The 21,319-nt window shown below is 40.5% G+C and overlaps 2 protein-coding genes across 5 annotated transcripts in view; one reads left to right on the top strand and one right to left on the bottom strand.

Moving 5' to 3' along the window:
• The window catches only part of itpk1b (inositol-tetrakisphosphate 1-kinase b), a 35,634-nt gene extending 22,616 nt beyond the window's left edge, over positions 1-13,018 (bottom strand). For all 4 annotated transcript variants that reach the window (XR_006827173.1, XR_006827171.1, XR_006827172.1 and 1 more), the window contains exons 1-3: positions 12,825-13,018; positions 12,171-12,321; positions 5,707-5,731 (exon numbers count right to left, since the gene is read on the bottom strand). Coding sequence is in view for 1 of the 4 variants with exons in the window: in XM_046062945.1 (XP_045918901.1) it covers positions 5,707-5,731; positions 12,171-12,265 (120 nt within the window). In the remaining 3 variants the exon portion in view is untranslated. The remainder of the gene's footprint in view (positions 1-5,706; positions 5,732-12,170; positions 12,322-12,824) is intronic.
• Positions 13,019-15,426: 2,408 nt separating this feature from the next.
• Positions 15,427-21,269, top strand: LOC123978725 (putative E3 ubiquitin-protein ligase UBR7). Its single transcript, XM_046062156.1, has 12 exons — positions 15,427-15,520; positions 16,574-16,691; positions 17,040-17,173; positions 17,269-17,329; positions 17,439-17,534; positions 17,656-17,709; positions 17,804-17,909; positions 18,009-18,151; positions 19,841-20,035; positions 20,214-20,370; positions 20,471-20,532; positions 20,696-21,269. Exons 2-12 carry the CDS (start codon positions 16,575-16,577, stop codon positions 20,777-20,779), a joined length of 1,209 nt encoding a protein of 402 aa, XP_045918112.1. The 5' UTR covers positions 15,427-15,520; position 16,574; the 3' UTR covers positions 20,780-21,269.
• The last annotated feature ends 50 nt before the right edge of the window (positions 21,270-21,319 follow it).

Raw genomic sequence — 21,319 nt, forward strand, 5'->3', positions numbered from 1 at the left:
TGCGTGTTGTGGCTTCACAAATGCTTTGCTGCATACCTCGGTTGTAACGAGTGGTTATTTCAGTCAAAGTTGCTCTTCTATCAGCTTGAATCGGTCGGAACATTCTCCTCTGACCTCTAGCATCAACAAGGCATTTTCGCTCACACGACTGCCGCATACTGGATGTTTTTCCCTTTTCACACCATTCTTTGTAAACCCTAGAAATGGTTGTGCGTGAAAATCCCAGTAACTGAGCAGATTGTGAAATACTCAGACCGGCCCATCTGGCACCAACAACCATGCCACGCTCAAAATTGCTTAAATCACCTTTCTTTCCCATTCTGACATTCAGTTTGGAGTTCAGGAGATTGTCTTGACCAGGACCACACCCCTAAATGCATTGAAGCAACTGCCATGTGATTGGTTGATTAGATAATTGCATTAATGAGAAATTGAACAGGTGTTCCTAATAATCCTTTAGGTGAGTGTATGTAATTCATTTTTTTTTATTCAAAGAATTCAGAACAAAAAAGACAACTTGCTGAAGTTCAAACAGAGCATATGAATGGAGAAGAAAAGGGGTTTAAGTAACTTTACGTGTTTGTTGATGCCAGACGGGCTGGTCTGAGTATTTCAGAAAGTGCTGATCTACTGGGATTTTCACACACACAGCCATCTCTAGGGTTTACAGAGAATGGTCCGAAAAAGAGAAAATATCCAGTGAACGGCAGTTGTGTGGATGAAAATAACCACTTGTTACAAACAAGGTATGCAGAATACCATCTCTGAACGCACAGCACGTTGAACCTTTAAGCAGATGGGCTACAGCAGCAGAAGACCACACCGGGTGTCACTCCTGTCAGCTAAGAACAGGAAATTGAGGCTACAATTCACACAGGCTCACCAAAACTGGACAATGGAAGATTGGAAAAACGTTGCCTGGTCTGATGAGTCTCGATTTCAGCTTAGTGCAAAATCTTTCTATCAAAATGTTACTTAATTAGCAGCAGAAGCTACTGAGGAAGACTGTGGCTGATAAAGTATTAATACACGAGAGCATTGTGGATACTCAACACCCAGTTTCAGCAAGGGATATGTGACGCAACAGTGACATTACGTCAGAGTCAAACAGTATGATTGCATAAAGGCCCAGGTTTAGCAACAAATGGTAGGGGTTTTAGTGTCTCAGTGTCTCAGCAGTCCAGCTGGTTTATCAGGAATCATGTGGTAGACAGCAGACCATCTGGTTTTTATCAGAAATAAGGTAGACAAAATGTGAGCGTATGGCAGGCACATGAAACACAAACCTGCTGCCAGGACTTATCAGAATCAGCTTTATTGCCAGGTATGTATACACATACGAGGAATCTGACTCAGGATTGTACATTGCTCATGATGTGCTTACTCATACAAAAATACTATATCACAATAATAAAATAATAAAAATCAGACACAAACTACAGTACAGACAACACTAATATACACACTATGAACAAAACAATAGACATATTGACAAATAGTGCAGTGATCAGAGTGCAAAGGATGCAAGAGTAAACTATTATTCTCATTATGTACATGTTGAAGGTGGATATGATATACACTATTTGCATTGTGTTGGTAATTCAACACTAAAATGTGTTGTCACCTGTGGATAAGCTACCACTGGGTCTATAACACTAGCTGCTTAGCTAGGAGCAGCAGTGGTGACAGGGGCTCAGGCATGAGGTAGAGCGGCCCCCCCTCATTTTCTGTCTAGCTAGCAGTGTCAGTGTGCCTGGGCCGGGTGGAAGGGAATTTGTCTGTACTCCACTGAGGCATAGCTTTTAATCTCTTGCTTACACGACACAGAGGGCCCCTCCACAAAAACAGGACTCTACATCGTGTGGGTCAACACCCACTGGCAAAGACACATCGCAGAGGACGAAGCTCTCCTCTCCCTGTGCGTAAACAGAATGAGCCTGCTTTAGAGCTCATCCAAAAACCCAGCAGTAAAGTCACTGATGTCCTTCTATAATGCTGAAAGCAGAAATGTCAGCTGACGTCTATACAAGCCCCTCTGGGACGAAGTGCTAACAGTGGGCCATGGTAGTGATGGACAGCATAGAAAACAGGCTGGATCCTGGAGGGAGAGGGTGGGTCAGGGACAATATATTTTCAGCTTTGATGCAGCTCCAAAATGGGCCAAAAATATACCCCGGGGGAAATCAAACAACTGGGATTTTGAGCAAACAGCAGGGACAGAGCTCATATGTGAACGTCAGTTTTCAACACAATTGTGTAGTATGTGAACACAAACTGTATGAGCAATTGCTTGGAGCAGTTATTTGTCTGTGTCTGGTGAAGCTCCGCAATGGAGCTGCTTCATGTCTTTTTACTTGCCCTCAGCTGGATGTAATCTCACCTGGCTTACGCTTTGTTGTCAGGCAAACCCAGAGGAGAGACTGTGTGCAGAGTGCGGACAGACATGTGATTAATGATTAATTTTGTACGCTCTGCGTCAGTTGACACCCTAGTGTAAGAGAAAAATGTGTCTGAGACAACCTGTGGCTGTCGACCAAACCTCACATGAAGTACAAGACTAAACACGAGAGAGCTAATTAGGCTAATGGCTCCTCAGCATCCCTGGAGTGCTCACTCTTGATGATGTTGTGTACTGGAAACTTATAGGCAACTGACTTTCAGCCTTTACCAATGATACAATAGATACTTTCTCGAGTAGAATACCAAACCATTAACCCACTGAACCATTAATTAATGTGTGAGACAAGAGGGACTCTGCAGGTAGCTTAAGAACCTTAAAAGACTTTTCTTTTTTTTTTTTTACTTCAGACGGAAAGAGACTTCATACCTCTACCAGGTATATGTAGAATGGGAGTCACTGTGGAGATCATCTTTGCCAAACTGATAAATATCTTATTCATACTGTAAAGACAACCTCGTTTGACAGCCTCCACAAATTCAATTTGTAGGTGAGATACAGCACCATGATGAAAATTAACTTTAAATCCCTAAGCACTTACATTATAATAAATAAAAATGGTAACTCAAAACTTTCCCTGTACAGCCCACTCACACGATGGCCATTTGCTGTTACGGGAGTGAATATTGGCTTCCTCAAGGTTGAGCCTGCTGAGTTAATCTCATCAGCTCTGTGATACAGACAGGCTAATATGCGGAGCACGGGGAGGATGGCTCTCATGAGCTCAGGGCTAAGGGGTCAGTATTGATGAGCTGGTGCAAAATCACTTGGCTGCTCTGAGGAAGGATGGAGGGAAGAAAAGCAGAGACAAGGTGAGAGTGATAATGGGTTACTTAAAAAAAAAAGAGAAAGAGCTAGAGTAGAAAGATGCCAGAGGCTAAAGCAGCAAACAAACAAACCCTGTGTTCTTTTTTCAGTTCTGTCAGTCCTGGTGGTTATACATGTAAATGTTTTTCCCACACTAGAAATGGAAATATAAAATGAACTCCCTGGGGCGGCCAGATTTAGCAAAGATCTGTTCACACAGGGTGACGTCATAACCCCCACCATCTCTCTGGAGGATCAAACCTCTTGTGGCAAATACCATAGGTGGAAGTGCAAAGGGAAATATCATTGACTTGTTTTTAAAATGTTTAGTTGATAATAGAAAACAAAAAAAGATTAGTTATTTGATTCGAAATTATCAGAAAACAGAAAATACACAATATCCTGAAAATCCAAAGTGAGATCTTCTTTTGACACACAACTCATTTCAAGCTAAAACCAGAGACTTTTTGGCATTTCTGATTTAAAAAAAAAAAAAAATGTAAAAAAAATTGTTTGACTAAAAAACAAGTTGCAGATTAATTTTCTGGAGATAAACAAATTTTTCCAGCTCTAGAACACTATTATTCCACACAACAAATACATGAATTACCTTTTAATAAGGCCGCAAACAACATGAACATGAAATGGTTTATTCTACCAGAAAAAAAGCCTAGGATTAATTTATCTTTAGATATCCAAGGTTGAGTTGTTATCACTGCAATCAGCTGGTCTGTCAGACCACATGGACAAGGTTAGGTGAATAAACTGGCTTCATCTGTAATGAAACTATTTTCATTTTGAAGCTGCAGTAGTGCCAGACAACCTTTAGGGCTAATTGTTTTCTGTGTAAGTTACCACCACTTCCTGCACCCTTACCGAGGTCTCCCTTTACTACCGTCATCACTATTGTTATCTCTGTCTCTAACAGAACATTACTCTTCTTTGAGATTAATTAATTCATACATGTACTTTATTATCTGAATGTGAAAAGTAGTCTTACCTCAAAATAAGGTAAAATAGTTACAGGACAATATGGACAAGACATATAGGAGAAAATATGCAGAGTAACATGGCTTTAGATATCACATCATTAATTGCAAAATAAAAGTCTTAAAGGGTTGCTGGGTTCAGAATTCACTAGTGCGACAGGAGACGACAGCTTTGTACACGGAGTTGTATAACAAGCACAAAGCATTACAATGGCCACCATTATCTTAGCTTGTGATGCAGCCATGACCGTACAGGCACGGACTGGCATTGACTGCATTTGGGGCAGCTGAGTTTTTTTCAATTGGCAGCGACAGCCAAGCTAAAAATAAGGAGTTTATGCTGATTTGTAAAAGGAAAATAACTCGTGGACAGTCCTGGATAAAAGAGAAACGGGGAAGGCCAGAGGGCTGTTCAAGTGCCCGGGTCCCTCTTAGCTGAGGGTCTGTTAGGATCTGCTGTCTCCCAGGAGGGACTGAATGCACAGTGGGAAACAAAGCCCTGCTTACTTTGGGTCTATTCCCAGGACAAGGCTCTTTCTGGGTGTGCCGATATTGTCAGCACAGTGAGAGGAAAAAAAGATCCTCAAAGCGAAGGGGGGGAAAAAAAAAGAACCCCCCAAGACGACGAGACAGAATCAAAAAAAGAGCAGGAGACGGAGAGAAAAGACAGGATGATTTTCTCCTCAATTGCAGAGAACACTTTAACTGACAAGCACTTTTCAGCACTGAGCTCCCAGGCCTTAGTAACAATTGTTACAATGCTGCTGTATGTGCTGTCTTAGCTTACTCTATGTAGTGCACTTTGCAATATCCATAAATGACAGCGGCCTTCACCTCCCTGGGCCTGTATTTACCTGAATATAACTCAGCACCAATCCTGTACTTGACCTAAGTAATTACTAGGAAGAGACCATTTCTTTTGCCACATCACATAGAATACCTTAAAAGTGATCTGTAAAGAGCTGTAGCTGCTCACATTGATGCAGTTTTATATATAAAAAAATATTGCTCGTGGTGTCGGTGACTGATGTCAAATACGCCTTCTACTACTACCACCACCAGCACCAAGGTTTAAAATGTGTGAGCCACCCCCCCCACACACACACAGAATGAGTCACCACTACTGCAATTAAATTGCCCCAATTTTGACCTACAACAGGGTTTACAGATTTGAGGCAAGGTGTTGAAATATCATGCTGGGATAACTTGGAAAGCTTAGCAATAAACATGGAGTGGTCTGGAAGACTGTGACTGAAGCTTATGGACTGAAAACAAGGCTTTGAATCCGAATATTATTATTATTATTATTATTATTATTATTATTATAATAATAATAATAATAATAATAATAATAATAATAATAATATCTTTACAGGGATATCAATTCTCACATATGAGTGAATTTAAGTTTAATTTCAACAACCTGTCAGAAACACAATGTTGTCCACTTACCTGAACAACTTCTATTCCTCTTTTCCTGAAAAAAAAAAAAGACAAAAAATAAAAAAGACAAAAATAGTTGGTCATTAATTTTACCAAAAATAAACTGGAAGTGAACAATCATAAATAGATGTTGCCATGCATTGAGTGTACCTAAAAGCTATAAGATGCAACACGTTATGTTAATGTATGTCAGGACAGGTACTGTAGGTGAGGAGGTCCAAAGTGTCCAAAAACAGAAACAGTGTCTCGGGTATGAAGGCTCAAAAGGCAGAAAAGACTTGAATGAACCCACAGACTATAAAAGAAGAAATCCTATAAAATTATATATATATATATATACACACACACACACACACATAAAAAACTTGTATAGTGCAAGTGACAAGAAAGCACACCCCTATTATTACTGTTTATTTTTTACTTTCATCTTATGTAATATAAGCTATGTAAAACATGTGTTTGCATCAGCGGGCCTCACTGGAGTTGTTTCTTTTAGAATGTAACAGTTACTTTTATTCATTATGTAAATGTATGTAAAACAGTTCCTCTCCATAAGAGGAATTAAACAGAAACTCACTGATGTCTTCCACAAATTGACCTCATGGACAGTAACAGACATGAGCTACTGACACGTGAGCTTATCTGTCCCAAGATTTCAAAAAATAAATGAACAATGAACTTGAATTATTCAGTAAATTTGTCTGATAGCAGGACAGCGAAGTAGGGCAATGATGACCAAAAATACTAACATCCCATCTCAGAACTGGAAAATATCTACTTTTCAGAAACAGCACAGAAAACTAGCATGTGGATAAAAAACACGGCAGCAGACCACTACAAGACAGGAGTTGCTGATAGAGGTGACTATAGACATTTTGGGTTGAAGGTATGTATTTCTAAGGAGATCTCCCCAGTGGGCAGTTCCTGTCAGGTAGTCTCCAGAACAGTTTGGCCCAAATACACAGTATCAAAATATACTGCACCACTAAGGACACATGAGGAACCTGTAAAGATCTCTTCTCTTTATATCTGACAGAGCACAGCAGTATTTACGCAATTGAATGCGAGAGGACATTTTCTAGAAATCTAGAAAAAGGGTGTCCCTCACATTTTTAAAAACCTGCTTGTTTTAAATAAATTCTAGCCCCACCACTGAAAGAAACACAGAAAGTAGCATGGGGCATAAACACCTTTCTGGGGGAACAGGCTCGTCAAAAGCCCAATCTAGCTCATTTCCCTATAAGACAAAAGGGATACATCAAAAAACAAGTAACACTTGAACAGCCAAAAACCCAGTCTGGCACTACTGCCCACTCAGCCTGGCCAGCCCAGTTGTTTTTGAAGTTACAGCCCCATGGTAACAGTCGTGCAGCCATTCACTGCTTCACAACAATGTGGATATTTAATACAGTAGCAGGCGTGTTTCATGTAGTGTGTATGGGGCCTTTAGTTTCATCCCATCTCAGATACGGAGATTGTCCGCTCTTCTATATTGTTGCACAGCCAGCAGAATGAATGAGATGGAGGACACCGACCAGAGAAGCAGGCCATAGTCAGAATACACAAGATCGTGGAGGTGTAATGAAAAACAAGTCACTTTTTATAACCCCATATCTTACCAACACCCAGTATCATATATCCATAAACTCTAACCCTAATGTTTGGTATTTATGGTGCACCATAGCCGTGACTACTGAACTGCATGACAATATGTGATACAAAGTTTACAAGTGGGTGTAGTTGTGTAGATTGTGTTGACTGGTAGATGGAGCAAAATGATAGCGGGAGGGTGAACACTTGTTTTAGCAGTTGCTGATGATATACTAACTATACTGAACAATACTAACTAATATGAATTAGTGTAGCATTTTTTATGTGTAAGACTGGGCAGAGCCAAATAAAGTAGGCCAACCAGGTGAAGCAGCTTTACCTGTTTGGAGTGGACTATTTAAACTTTGCTCTGTCTGTTCCTTAAAATCAACACAATCCATTGTTCACACGTTAGAGTTTTAACCTCTTAACATTCCTGTTAAATTCATGCAAAACGCCTATTCAAGGCATATCCAAAGTAAATTGAGTGTAGTTCTTGAACCATTTGGAGTATATGCATGGTTTTAAGCTTCTCTGAAAGATAACACTCTGGAATTGATTAATATAAAAGTTTAAATAAACTAAAACTAATATATATTTTTCATTTCCGCTTGAAAATGCATGCTAACAAATGCACGCAGACAACTATAGCTGGGACTTATTAGCTGGAAAACACTGTAGGACCACAGGATAAAGCATTACCTAGTCACCATGAAAAATGACTATTTTACACAGGTTTTTGTAAGTGCATGTCTTAGCGTATTTTTTCTAAAACAGCACCGCCCCTTGGCGGCAGGCGGCTGCTGCATCACGCCGTAGCTCGACGCAGATCTGTTTTTTAGCTGGTAGATCACGAACTTCCTACTTAAAGCTGGATATTGTGATTTTCAGAATTTTATTGGCTACACGAAATGCCAGTCATCGGCACAATTGCTTGCAATTAGTTCGGCCTACCCACAAAATAATAGGGGCTGTCCCTTCCTTACAGCGCAGGCTCTCGTTGGCTATTGAAGGTTGTGAAAGAGACATTTGAGCTCCTATTGGGTTGGATTTGGTGTCACTCAAAAGGTCAGAGTTCAGGGGCTAATTTGAATACAATATATCGTAGTTGTTTACATTCAAATTGGCGTTTTAACGATTAATTAATGTTAACAGGTTTTAAAGTAATACTCTCCACAGTCTTCCACTCACAGTAGAGTGGAGTAGAGCAGTAAATTGTATCGTTTGGGTGAAAGACTACATACATGCATACGGTTGGTGCAGCTCAATGTAATCTCAGACTTGTCCTAGAGTGCCGTGGCCTTGCCTTGACAGGATTAAATGATAATATTTTCATATTACTCAAAGATGCTGAGGCCGGCTGTTCAAGGGCATTGTGTTTTTCTAAATACGGTATATGTGAGTCAGTAAGAGGCCTCTAAATTGCTGTGCAAGCTTATGGGACACAAACAGCTCTGACCAGCAGGAATACAGGTGCACCAGACATGGCAAACGCCACACCGAAGCACTCACAATGTCAGCTGCATACCACATGATGAGAGGGAGAAAACCTGGTCAGGCACCATTATTATTTGTTTGTGCATTTATTTAGAGTTACAATATCCGCATATCATTCTTTATGTATGCACATTTCTATTTAAAGAATAAAGACGTTAGAGACAAGATAAGATCAGACAGACAATACAGGACCAAACAAACAAGACCGACAAGACAAAGCAGGCCGATGATGTAAAAACATGTACATTGTGTTCTCTTCTGGATTTTTTAAAATTAGTCCAGTAGCATACTGCAGCCGGCACCAGCGAAACAGAGCTGCAACGTAATCCTTGCAGGTAATTGCACCCCGTCAAATTACGCCCCCTAAAGTGTTTGTTTTTGCCACTGACAGGCTCAGATTCTTATTACAAGTGTCTGACAACATTGTGAAAAGGATACCTAAACATCTTACTTTAACCAGAAGAAGTCCCTATATCACCCTCAAAGCCACTAGCCTCCCTTGAAACAAAACAGTCACTACTTTTTTTTGAATCAGGCAAGTGAGTTTCTAGATTAGAAAGCCAAACGTCACATTTTACTTGCCCCTGGCTATCGGGCAATCCTTATTGTGGAGCATTGTAAACCAGTCTGGCACTACTGCCCACTTAGCCTGTCCAACCTTGTTGTTTTTGAGGTTACAGCCCCATGGTAACAGTCGTGCATCCACTCACTGCTTCACAACAATGTGGATATTTAATACTGCAGCTGGCGTGTTTCATATAGTGTGAATGGGGGCTTTAGTTTCATCCAATCACAGATATGGAGATCGTCTGCTCTCCTATATTGTTAAGCAGCTGGCAAAATGAATGAGATGGAGGACACCGACCAAAGAAGCAGGCCAGTGTTAGAAGTTTGTGAATAGGCTTTGACACACAAGAACATGGAGGTTTAGCCTAAAGAAAAACAAAACATTTTTTATTACACCGTATCTAACACACAGTATAATATACACAGATATAGCCATAAACTCTAGCCCTATGGACCAGGTGTTTTCATAGGATGTGATGTTTTTCAGAAATGCGGTGATTTATTCTACATTTGAGTGGTTTGTAAGCCAGTGGGATATGGATACATTGGCTCGGTCTTTACAATTCAGCAATATGACTTTTTTTGGCAAAGGTTAGTGTTTGGGAGTGTGTAAAGTAGAGACGTCACCCAGTAATGCAAAGATGGGGCACTAGGGGATGCTGAGGCTGAAATATCAGATAACCCGCTCATGACCTGAGAACAGCAGCTCTGGCGACAGTTTAGAAATGAGTGACACACCTGTGGTCGTGTTGTACCTCTGTCTATGTCTTTTAAAAAGAACTCTACATACTGGAGCCACACCTAGGACAGTTATCTTTTTCCATCTGGTGCTTCCTCGTGGACATGACTTTTGCTTTCTATTATGGTGTACAATAGGGGAAATATGTCAGGAAAAGAGAACCAGAAGGCAAGTTCCAGTGACTGACTGGGGAATAGCAATCATGCGGAGACCATTTACATTACACACCCACATTCAATGTGTATGCCTCATTTCCATTTGAATATGCAGTTATTTGTTGTACGCTATTAATGTGACTAGATCGTCTGTCACAAACACCACTCGGCTCCCGCCATTCATATAAAAGCCCTCAGTCCCACACTGAGGGACGAAGGGGCTAGGCAGGACGCAGGGGGGGCAGGGTGGAGGGGTGTTACTAGGAGGTTTATGAAGAGATTAAAAATGTTTTGCGGATTACAGTGTGGTAATCTGTGCTGGCTCAACCAGGTCACTTTATGAGACAACAGCCCCCTTGAAAAAGGTGAAAATGCTTCAAAGAAATTGCCCGCTATTGACTGCCAACATACCTGATATACAGGGGCACTGTGTCACCTCTAAAATGTTTCCTGAATCCTGCCTCGCTGTTAGCCGCTGTCATTGTTTGTTTTTTTATGGATGATTGCAGCCCTTGCACAGCACAAGCAGCCAGGCAATGTTGCAACAGGAGATGATAAGGCTGGTGCCATACCTTGGAGCCATTCCCCAACCCAGTATACTGGATAGCAGCTATTGTAAGTCAGTGAGGGAGGGTTCACTTATTCCAAAGTCATATAGGCTGAGAAAATCCACGCCCTACTTTATAAGACCTTATATAACATTTTACTTGGCTGTAGACGGGTAAGCTACGACAAGATAACATACATACACCACTCATAGCTGTCCCTCTCAAGGCTGGAGAGTCAGAACAAATCCTTGGTATAGTGGGAATACACCCTTGAACAAGTTTGTGTTATGACTATGCATTTGGACAGTCTCTTTTTTTGTAGATAATGACGTGTCTCACAACTGGCCAAGAGTGCTCAATGTGATATCACACTGTTCCAATTACAATGAACAGCAGAGGTTAACTTTGTCGAGTAAGAGCACATATTCTGATGTAGATATATTAACAAAATGGTAGAGATAAATTTTTTCAGTCCACACACACCCACACACACACCCGAAAAGTTTCATGTGTTAGGACAATTAACTAAATGAGATAACCTGTTTTAGCAGCTTATCCTGTAGAGCTGCAAAGATGAATAATTAATGAATTGCCAACTATTTTGATAATCGATTTCAGATTTTTGTTTAGAAGAAAAAGTCAAAATTCACAGATTCTTAAATGTGAATATGTTCTGGTTTACTTCTCTAGGACAGTGAACTGAATATCTTTGGGTTGTAGACAAAACAAGACATTTGAGGACGTCATCTTGGACATTGGAAAACACTGATTGACATTTTTCACAATTTTTTGACATTTTATAGACCAAACAACTAGTCGCTTAATCGAGAAAATAATCAACAGATCAGTCAACAATGAAAACAATCGTTGCCCTATTGTCCTGTTACACATGCAACTAAGCACACTATTTGTAGTCCTACCTATTACCTCCTTGCACCATGTTTCCACAAGCACTGACTCAAGACAAAACCTGCTACGCTAAATTGACTTTTGCCAGCGCCACCTTCCAACGGGGCATGTATACATACGATTTTAAAAATGTCTTTGCAATAGAGTAGAGATTAAAAAAAGCAGAGCGGCCACAGGTCTTATCTACTGCGCTTTCAGCAAAACCTCAGATACATGACAGACATGAGCAAGGATGTAACAGATGTTGTATGAAAGAGAAAGTTCAAATGAAAACTGCAAAAGAGTTATTCCCTGTGAGAGGAGAATCAGTCCCTGTTGTTGTCATTAACAGGAAGTGCAGTGTCAGCACACCTCTCAGTTCACGTTGATGTAGGCCTACTGTGTGAATGTATGTCAAGCTGTTTCTGTTATAACTGCTCTAAAACCACTTGACCTGGAGGCATTAAAATTAGTGTTACTGCCACATACCTGCACAAATCAGCAAAGGCCTGAAAATTCAGCTTCTTCATCTTCTTCTCGCTGAGCCAGTAGCCGACTCTCCGGCCTTTCAGGAAGGTCTGCATCTCCACTGTGCTTCTGTACCTCCTCTGGAGGTAAACTGTGTGACTGAAGGCTCGACCTGGATAGGCGAAAACAGGAAACCACCGTATGACGTTAGTCTCACAACAGCCAACAATGAGGGGAATACTAAAGTTCTTGACTTGGCTTGTGATACATGAAACTCAAACACAGCCTGAAGTGGCGCTTTCTACACGTCTCTCGTGTGGAGCTTTACGCTCTCGTGGTTCGCATCTAGTTTCCAAACGTAATGTAACAGTGGATGTGGTTCAGCATCACTAAACCACACACATACGGACCCTCTTCTGCTAATCTCAATTGCTAACGTTAGCACGCTAGCTGGGTTGTGACAATCTGCATGGCTAACCGATGGCATGCAATTAGGAAACGTGAGACAGCTTGCTAACAAGGCTGACCAACACTACATGGCTGAACAGAGTCATATCACTAATAAGTATCAAATGAGTTAACTAACGGTGGCTAGCAACGGCTAGTTAGCTACAAGAAGAAGCAACTGACTTAAGTACGCCAACGAGAGGCTGTGGTGAGCTAGCATTAACTAACCTGGCAATTTTAGCACAGTCCTCCCCCCAGAATGTGTGTCCTCTTCAGAAACTAGCTCGGGTAGTTTCCCATTCTCGTTCTAGTGGAGAAGAAGGAGAAGAAGAAGTTTTCAGATCAGGTGACAGGCACTGCTGGACCCGCGTTCAGATGTGCCCGGTGCTTCCTCTCCCAGTCTCTACATTGAACTGACTGCACACACCCAGGATCCAGGAGACTGATGCTGCCTTCACGAGCACCTCAGAAATTACCACCCTCAAACTGACGAATCACAGTCGGTCCTGACTTCACGTGATGTTGTGCTTTTATTATCCATTAACTTGCAGATTATTTTCTCGAGTAATCGATTAATCGAAAAGATTCATTTTCATTTTCAATAATAAAAAGCCCTTCACTATTTGAGCAAGCAAACATTAGGCCTAAGCATTTTTGCTGAAAAATTACTGAAATGATTAATCGATTACCTAAATATTCCACTATTTATTTATGTTTTGTTTAGTGTTGTTTAATTGATTACTTGACTAATAGTCTTTACATAAGTAAATAAAAACACAAAATATCCGGTTGAACAGATAATGGAGACACCATCTCCATGTTTAAGAGTAGGCTGAAAACGTTCCTCTTTGATAAAGCTTATAGTTACCGCTGTCTCAGGTGAGCCCTGAACCACCCCTTAGGCTGCTATATGCCTAGACTTTATTGTTTCCACTACCATTACTATTATTTTATATATATATGTGGAACTTGTATTAGCTACTGTGTGTGCTATTTCCTCCTGCTCTATCTTTCTCCCCCCTTTCCTCCTCCCCCCTCTCTCAACCCAACCGGTGGAGGCAGTTGGGGCCCACCCTGACTCTAGGTTCTGCTCAAGGTTCCTGCTTGTTAAAAGGGAGTTTTTCCCTGCCACTGTCACCAAGTGTTTGCTCATGGTGGGAAAATGTTGTGTCTCTGTAAATAGCATTAAAGGCGTACGTTCTGGATCTGCTAGATAGTGATGTGCCGATCCTAAAGTAGCCTATCGCTATTTCTGATACCAACGTTTCCAGCTATAGGATCAATACTCATATAAAAGGATCAATATCTAAACTCAGTCATCAGGAGTGAGTGTGTGTTTTATTATAGGTATCTTACTGTCACCAGGATGGTCTAATTATACTCGGTTGATAGGAACTACTTTTCCTTCAGCCTGTCAAAGTCATGCTTGCACTACGGCTCTGTGACGGAGCTTCTTTGACGTGAGCCGCTGCAGCCCTTTAAATTTCCCGCGATTGAATACTGACTCTGGCTGACTGTGAAAACAGTCAGGTCTGGCAGTATTTTAGCTGTGAAGGTAATAATATTGCTCTGCGTGATGAGTGTGCAAAGACAATGAAATACTTTGGCAACACCGCAAACTTCGCTAAACATCTGAGATTAAGTATAATAGGATGATGTTATGAAGCGGGAGTTCTGAACAGGATATTTTTATTTTAATTAAAGAATATGACAGTAGTTTGATGTCTTGTCATTATGCAGCTATTATTTTGAATTGGTAAGGCTACAGCCTACTCCTTATTTCACTCATAAATACAGAAACGGGAGGGGGGAGGTCACATTAAAAGAAATAAAATATGTAAAAAGTATTGGTATCGGTATCGGTATCAGCAATACCAGCCTGGGTATTACTTGGTATTGGATCGTATAGGAATTAAGTGGTATCTGACATCACTACTACTATATATGAAAAAACAGTAGGAGAAGCCAACTTTATTTTTTCTCTCGGGACCCAAAATTATTAGCTGTGTCAGTGCACATTTACCATCTCATGGGCTGTTCATGGTGGTTCCACTATTTTCGACAGCCTGTGAAGGCACCCAGGACAGCGGATCAGAGAAGTTCCCCACGAGCACCACCTGTCAAACTCAAACTCCAGACAAGAAGATTTAAGAAAGTTCAAGACAACATGTGGATCAGTGAACCGGTTTGTGAATTTGAATACAAATCAACACCAGTTTGCATAATAAATTGATTTTGTATTTGTAGGCCCGTTGCTGCTTCCATAATGAAAGCACCCTCGTGCAACAGTCTACCGTCTTCGGGGCAGTAATCAGCACATAGTTTCTTATGCAGAGAAACATGCCACAGTGGCGCCATCCATTGGAAAAACACTGCAACATACAACAGTTGTTGTTTCCAGATTTAGCTACAGCTAGAACAAAACAGACAGGAACAACACGCTGAAAATAAAATAAATAGCCTAAGTTGTAGGCACGTAAAATTGTATTTTATGGATACAAGAATTGGGATTTTCCCTGCACTTATGTTTACACTCACTGGTTAATGTAAATATCCATAAATGTAGCTCTACATTTGATTGTGTTATTCAACTTATATTATTTTAATTTGGCTATACATTATTATTAGCCTAAGACTATCCTTATTTGTCCTGATAATATCAACGAGGGAAGTCTTTGTACATTCAGATATTTACTTATTATGCCCCTTGTCGAACTATAGGCCTATTTTTTTATATATATAAATAAATAGCCTATCTAAATAAATAGGATTAAAAATATCCCCAAACGCGTAAACAATTACCATGACATTTAAAAAAAAACAAAAAAACCCGAAAATATTTCAAAAATCTCCCTGCTCAGAAGGGAGGTGAGACCACAGATTTCTACCCCTCTCTCCCGACTTCTCATCTACAGCCTGGACAGGTAACATCCTAACACTTCAGACCTTTATTGTCTCTTTTTTTTTTCAACCACAAACGTGTTGGCTATGTGAGAGGGATTAGCCACCAATAGCCCGAGTCTGTTGAGGCATGGTTAATGTTAATCAGATCATCATACAATTATAGTCAATTTAAAACCAGTTTAATGCGTCAGTGTATTCAGCCTAACCAGCATATATAACGTTATGCATAATCAATCTATGTGAATACAGCTACAACTTTGTGATATGACCATGCCTTTTTTGGAAATTCATGACCACACAGCAGGTGCCCTTTAAAAAAATCAAACCCAAATGACCCTGCATAGCACTTTATGATAAGGAAGCCGTTAATGGGTTTATAAGTTGCAGCACATACTGTTAATGGTTTATCCAATTACTTACGTTAATAGGCTCAGATCAATTACAAACCATTAATGGAAAAAAATTGATTGCCAGATTGTAGAAAACCCCTTTGGCTAGCATTAGCCTTTTCTATTCGTCAATAATGATCTTATAAATTTTGGTAGCCAAATAATAAATTAATACATTCTTAACAAGTTGTTACTAAATGTTATTCTACATCATCTGAAGCCATTTTCTGGAAGTCGTCACATGGTCCAATCAGGTGTTTTTGCAAACTGACAACCCACGAGTTTTACTTATTAATGGCTCTAAGGTAGAAATCATGAAATGATTGATTAACCATGAATTGATAACCATTAGTTATTCCTTATTCCTTCAGGGTGCCCTATATAAAAGCGTAATGTTACCCAAAAATAAATCAATAAGTAATAAAAATAACAATTAACCAACCATTGATAAAATAAATAAAAATAGTAATAGCAATAGCCTGCCTCTTGTCAAATATCAGCAGGGGCTTTTAGTTAACTTTTAGTTAGCTCGTTAACGTTAATCGGTATCTTACGTCACTTCCTCCACGTGGTCTCGACTGAAACTCCCGCCCGGAGCAGTCATTTGTCAACACTGTTGTTGAGCTGCTCAGACCGGTGTCTGTTTGTGTCTTTGTGTCCTCTTCACTCTATTTTTTTTACCAGCATGGCAGCAAATAAAGACGACTCAGACATTGACGATATTCTCGCCAACGAGGAAGAGCTGGAGAAGGCTTTGTGCGTGCTGGCTGGAAGCGACCCAGAAAAATGCTCTTATTCCCGGGTAAGAAAAGCTTCATGCGCCGCAGCCCTGCAGCCATCGCCTTTACCCGCCTACTGTCGCCTCTTCCCCTACTGCAGTTTTGCATTTAGTATTGTGCGCTCATTGTCACCGTGTGTGTCACAAACAAGCAATAGTTTTTTAATTGTAATTTCTCTTAAGCGGCTGGTAGTTTCTGAGGGGCCCTCAAGAGTGAAACTAAGGTGAAATTATAGCCCTGCTGCTTAGTAACGTTATCACTGCAGTATTTGTAGTTTGCTTAAGAATAACGAAGAGCTTCTATAGTGCTTTACTGCATCTCATTAATCACATACTGCGGTATATTTATACCTCCTATGTTTATTGTTACAGGGCTATGTGAAGAGACAGGCTGTATTTGCCTGCAACACCTGCACTCCCAGTGCTGCAGAGCGTGCGGGGATATGTCTGGCCTGTGCCAATAAATGCCACGACGGACATGACATCTTTGAGCTGTATACCAAAAGGTATATTGTGGGTTCTCACAGTAAACAAATTCTGTCCCACAGTTTGCTTTGTCATCTAAACCCTTTTCTTAATCATTCCAAATTTTCCGATGTAGAAATTTCCGCTGTGATTGTGGGAATAGCAAGTTTGGGGAATTCAAGTGCCAACTAACTCCTGTGAGTCCTCTGGTTTTAATACTACTATTTCTAACAGATTCTGTACCCCCAGCTTGTTTTGCTGTTGACGTTGTGATTGTTGACATTGTTCCATCTCTCCTATTTGCAGGCCAAAGATGAGGGAAATGTTAGAAATCACTACAGTCACAACTTCAATGGCTGTTACTGCACGTGTGACCGGCCATACCCAGACACAGATGACCAGGTAGACCTTTTATTTATTTATTTTATCTCTGAGCTCTCATGTGATTTTAGATTATTTGGATGAAATCAACTGTTTATGTTTTTCTGCCACTACACTAAACACCCTTTTTATTATCCAATAGGCCAATGACGAAATGATTCAGTGTGTCATCTGTGAGGATTGGTTTCATAGCAGGGTAAGCTATTAAAACAAATGATATTTATTTTAATTTACACTTTATACTATAAATCTTCTTCTTGTTAGGTAGTCATTCTGTTTCTCTTTGACAGCACCTGGGCTGTACTATAGTAGAACCTGAGGAGCTGCAAGAGATGGTGTGTGAAGCCTGCATGAACAAGGCTCCTTTCTTGTGGACATATGCTGCTCACTTTGCAGGTAGCTAATTTGCCTTTGCTGCACCCAGATATCTAACTTTGCATACATTTATCAGTAAAATCCATAGACTCATTTCCCACTTATTCTTTCCCCTTTAAGTACCACATGTGGTCAGCGTAAGTCATCCTGAGGAAGAAGTAGAAGTCCGTGTCGAGGAAGGAGCAGAAAACGAAGATGCTTCTGAGCCCAGTCAAATTAGGGATGTGGAACCGTCCACCAGCGCTGAGCAGACAAAGCAGGAGGTGAGGTGAACAGTGCTTATGATGGCCTCTGCCTGTTTGCATGGGAGTGTTTGCCGAGCAAAAACAGACAGTGGGGAGTTAAAGTGAATAAGAAGTCCTAAAGACATGTCGCATTTACATCATATGGGATGGCTGGTAGAGACAGGAAAGATTCTCATGTTAACGATATGATTACGTATTACTAGGGCTGGGCCATATGGCCAAAAATGTTATCACGATAAAAACATTACATATCATTCAATATCAATAATTATCATGATAAATGTCAAATCATTATTTCTTTCAAGTTTAAAGGCTGATTTTTGTCCCTGAATGATAATTGAAGGGCCAGATGGTTAATTGTGTGGTTAAACTTTTCTTAATGGTCAGAACATGACAAACACTTGATGCCAAACAGTGGATCACTTTACATATCGGAGCTAGAATATTCAAAACAATTATGATAAAATCTTTTTTCAAAAAATGTGATTAGTAAATCTACTTGCATCACTTTTCCTCAACAAAATAAATATTAATATAAAAATTAAGTGCTAATTAGTTCGTGATTCTAATGAATTAAATCAAATATTTGACAATATATTGAACATTTGTTATTGAGGAAAATTATATTGCGATAATTATCATTATTGTTTTATTGCCCAGCCCTACGTATGACTGGAGTTGGTTGTGTGAGTTAAAAGTTGTTGTTGGCTAACATGAGGTGTCCATGTTTGTTTGGCTCTCTGGAACTTCTATGTTATTAAGTCAAATGTATCGGAGCTTTCAGAAATATCTGAACTTCCGAGTTGCGATTGCAACTTGATGTCGACAAGTTGGAAGTTTGTGTGTATGATAACTCCTATCTGACATGATGTCATTATCCTGCACCACCATTCATTTAACTTGTCTTGAAGCCATAACCTTTATAGGCAAAAAAAGCAGTACATAGTAGTACATATGGGGATGTTTTGCAGATATAGGCAAAAAGGACATGTTTGTAAACTCTTTGCAGTTTTAGTTCCGTTTGTTACTGGGCATTATCCCTATGTAAATAAACACTCATATACTGTACATTCGGTCCCCTTTTCTAACAAATCCCTTGCTGCTAGCTCTTTATTTCACAGCTTAACTCCAAATGAAATCACAATCACAGTTGTGGAGGGCTTCTATGTTATAGCGGAGGGTATACATAAACAGTTAAACTGTCAGAAGCACTCAACGTACTACTGTTAAGTAGGAAACATCTGTCAGCATGAATGCAGATACACACAGTGCTCACTCAGTCTTTGTTAGTTTATTTACATCGGGATAATGCCCAGTTCATCGTACACATTCCCTCTGTGGCAGTTGGTGTATTTTGTTGCCACAAGATGGGGCTGGAGGGCAATGAGCAGCTTATAGAGCAGACTCCAGCTCCTGTTAACGTGCTTTCCCCTCCTCTGGGTAATTAGAGGAGAAATGACCCATGAGGCACTGCTTCTCCCTGCTCTGTAGACGGCTTTGGCCAGGCTTCACAGGACAGCTTACTGTAAACTGCCAATTTTCATCGCCTAATCATCTCATCGTGCCAGTTGCCTTGAGACCTCTCTGGATAAATCTGCAGGGCTGGACGCGGAGATCTTTTTACAAAGTCCAGGTGTTATGAGCCTGCGCCTCCTGCCAGTTTAACACAGTAACACAACCCATCCTCTGTTGTTATGTGTATCTTAGGAAGCAGCAAACAGGAGTTCCCCTTGCAAACGGACGCACGAGGAAATGAGAGGCAGTCCTGTGAAGGCCACAACCAAAACTGCAACGTGCAGGCTGAAGGAGTTGCAGGCCCAGGGGCTGGAGAGGCTGAGACAGGGAGCGGTGTTCTGGCCTTACAGTTGGCGCTCCGAGCTCTGCACCTGCACAAGCTGCAAGGTAGACCACAAATACTAGCTCTCATATTATAATGTATGGTTTGGCAAAGGGCACAAGACAGCTACTTTGCAGGTGTTGGCTCTGCATGTGATCCATGTTCATGTAACAGTGTAATGAAGTACTAAGGCACATTTTTTTTTTTAAATGCATGGTTCTCAACTGTGTGTTGCATACACAGAAAGCCTATGTGGCTGCTGAGGTGCAGTTTCTAATGGATCAGTCCGATACCATTCTGGCCTATGAGAACAAAGGCCTAGAAGAGCCGTTTGGGCAGCACCCATTGATGGCACTGACAAACTCAATGGACCGTGTACAGCAGCTGGAGGTCATTTACGGTGAGCATGATGTGCGGTCAGTTTTCCTCCAAGGATGTAATTGTGAAATTTACAGGAGAGGCAATTGATTGAGACTAATTAATCGTGTTTCCCCCTTCAGGTTTCAACGAGCTGACAACTTCAATCACTGCATTTTTAGACCAGTGTGTTGCTGAAGGAAAGGTGAGAAATAGATGTCTATGTGCAAATATGGTCAGGACAGCTGGAATTAAACATAGCAAGACCAACACCTATGCGTTTTTTTATCCATTTGTATTTACTCACCGTAATGTTTTCCCTTGATCCAAATCTCAAACCTGAACCGTTCCTTCCCTGTCTCTATCAGATGGTCACAGTCGAAGCTGTACATCAGTTCTTCGAGGAGCTGCGGGCTAGAAAGAGACGCAGAACCAATGCAGGATACCAGTAAGGAGGAGGCCACCCTAGAGTCATATGCCTGGTTCATATGGTGCTTTGAATGTATGTGTCACTTGGAAGATGACACTTATTTTCTCTGTTGAATAAAGGGGTCTTGCTGCAACCAATGTTATCCGAACAATTAGTGCAAAGAGTACTGACTTGCAGTTACAATTGTAAAGTGTTACTTGTAGGGTGACGGGTTGTTAGTTTTGGGGTTAGTGTTTCATGTCCAATGTCTTTGTTGATTTATAATGATGCCTTAACTTTGAAGCTCATAATTAAAGATTACTTGAAACATTTATGAAGAAAATTAATTTTGCTGCAGCCCTGTATGCTTTAAAAAGATGACGTTGTCTATAATGTGTACTTCCCGTGTCCAGTATGTCACTTTGACTGCACTAAATGCCAGTGTGTTTACATTTAAGAGTTTTTCTGATAGCAACCAGTTAAGACGAACTTGTTTGTAAAAGTGGTGTCAATAAATATCAGTTTTATGTGGATTCATGCTCCATATGTTTCAAGTGCACAAAACAACCCAACTGAGATCAAA

This window comes from Micropterus dolomieu, linkage group LG11 (assembly GCF_021292245.1).
Source record: "Micropterus dolomieu isolate WLL.071019.BEF.003 ecotype Adirondacks linkage group LG11, ASM2129224v1, whole genome shotgun sequence".
In the NCBI taxonomy this organism is placed as follows: Eukaryota; Metazoa; Chordata; class Actinopteri; order Centrarchiformes; family Centrarchidae; genus Micropterus; species Micropterus dolomieu.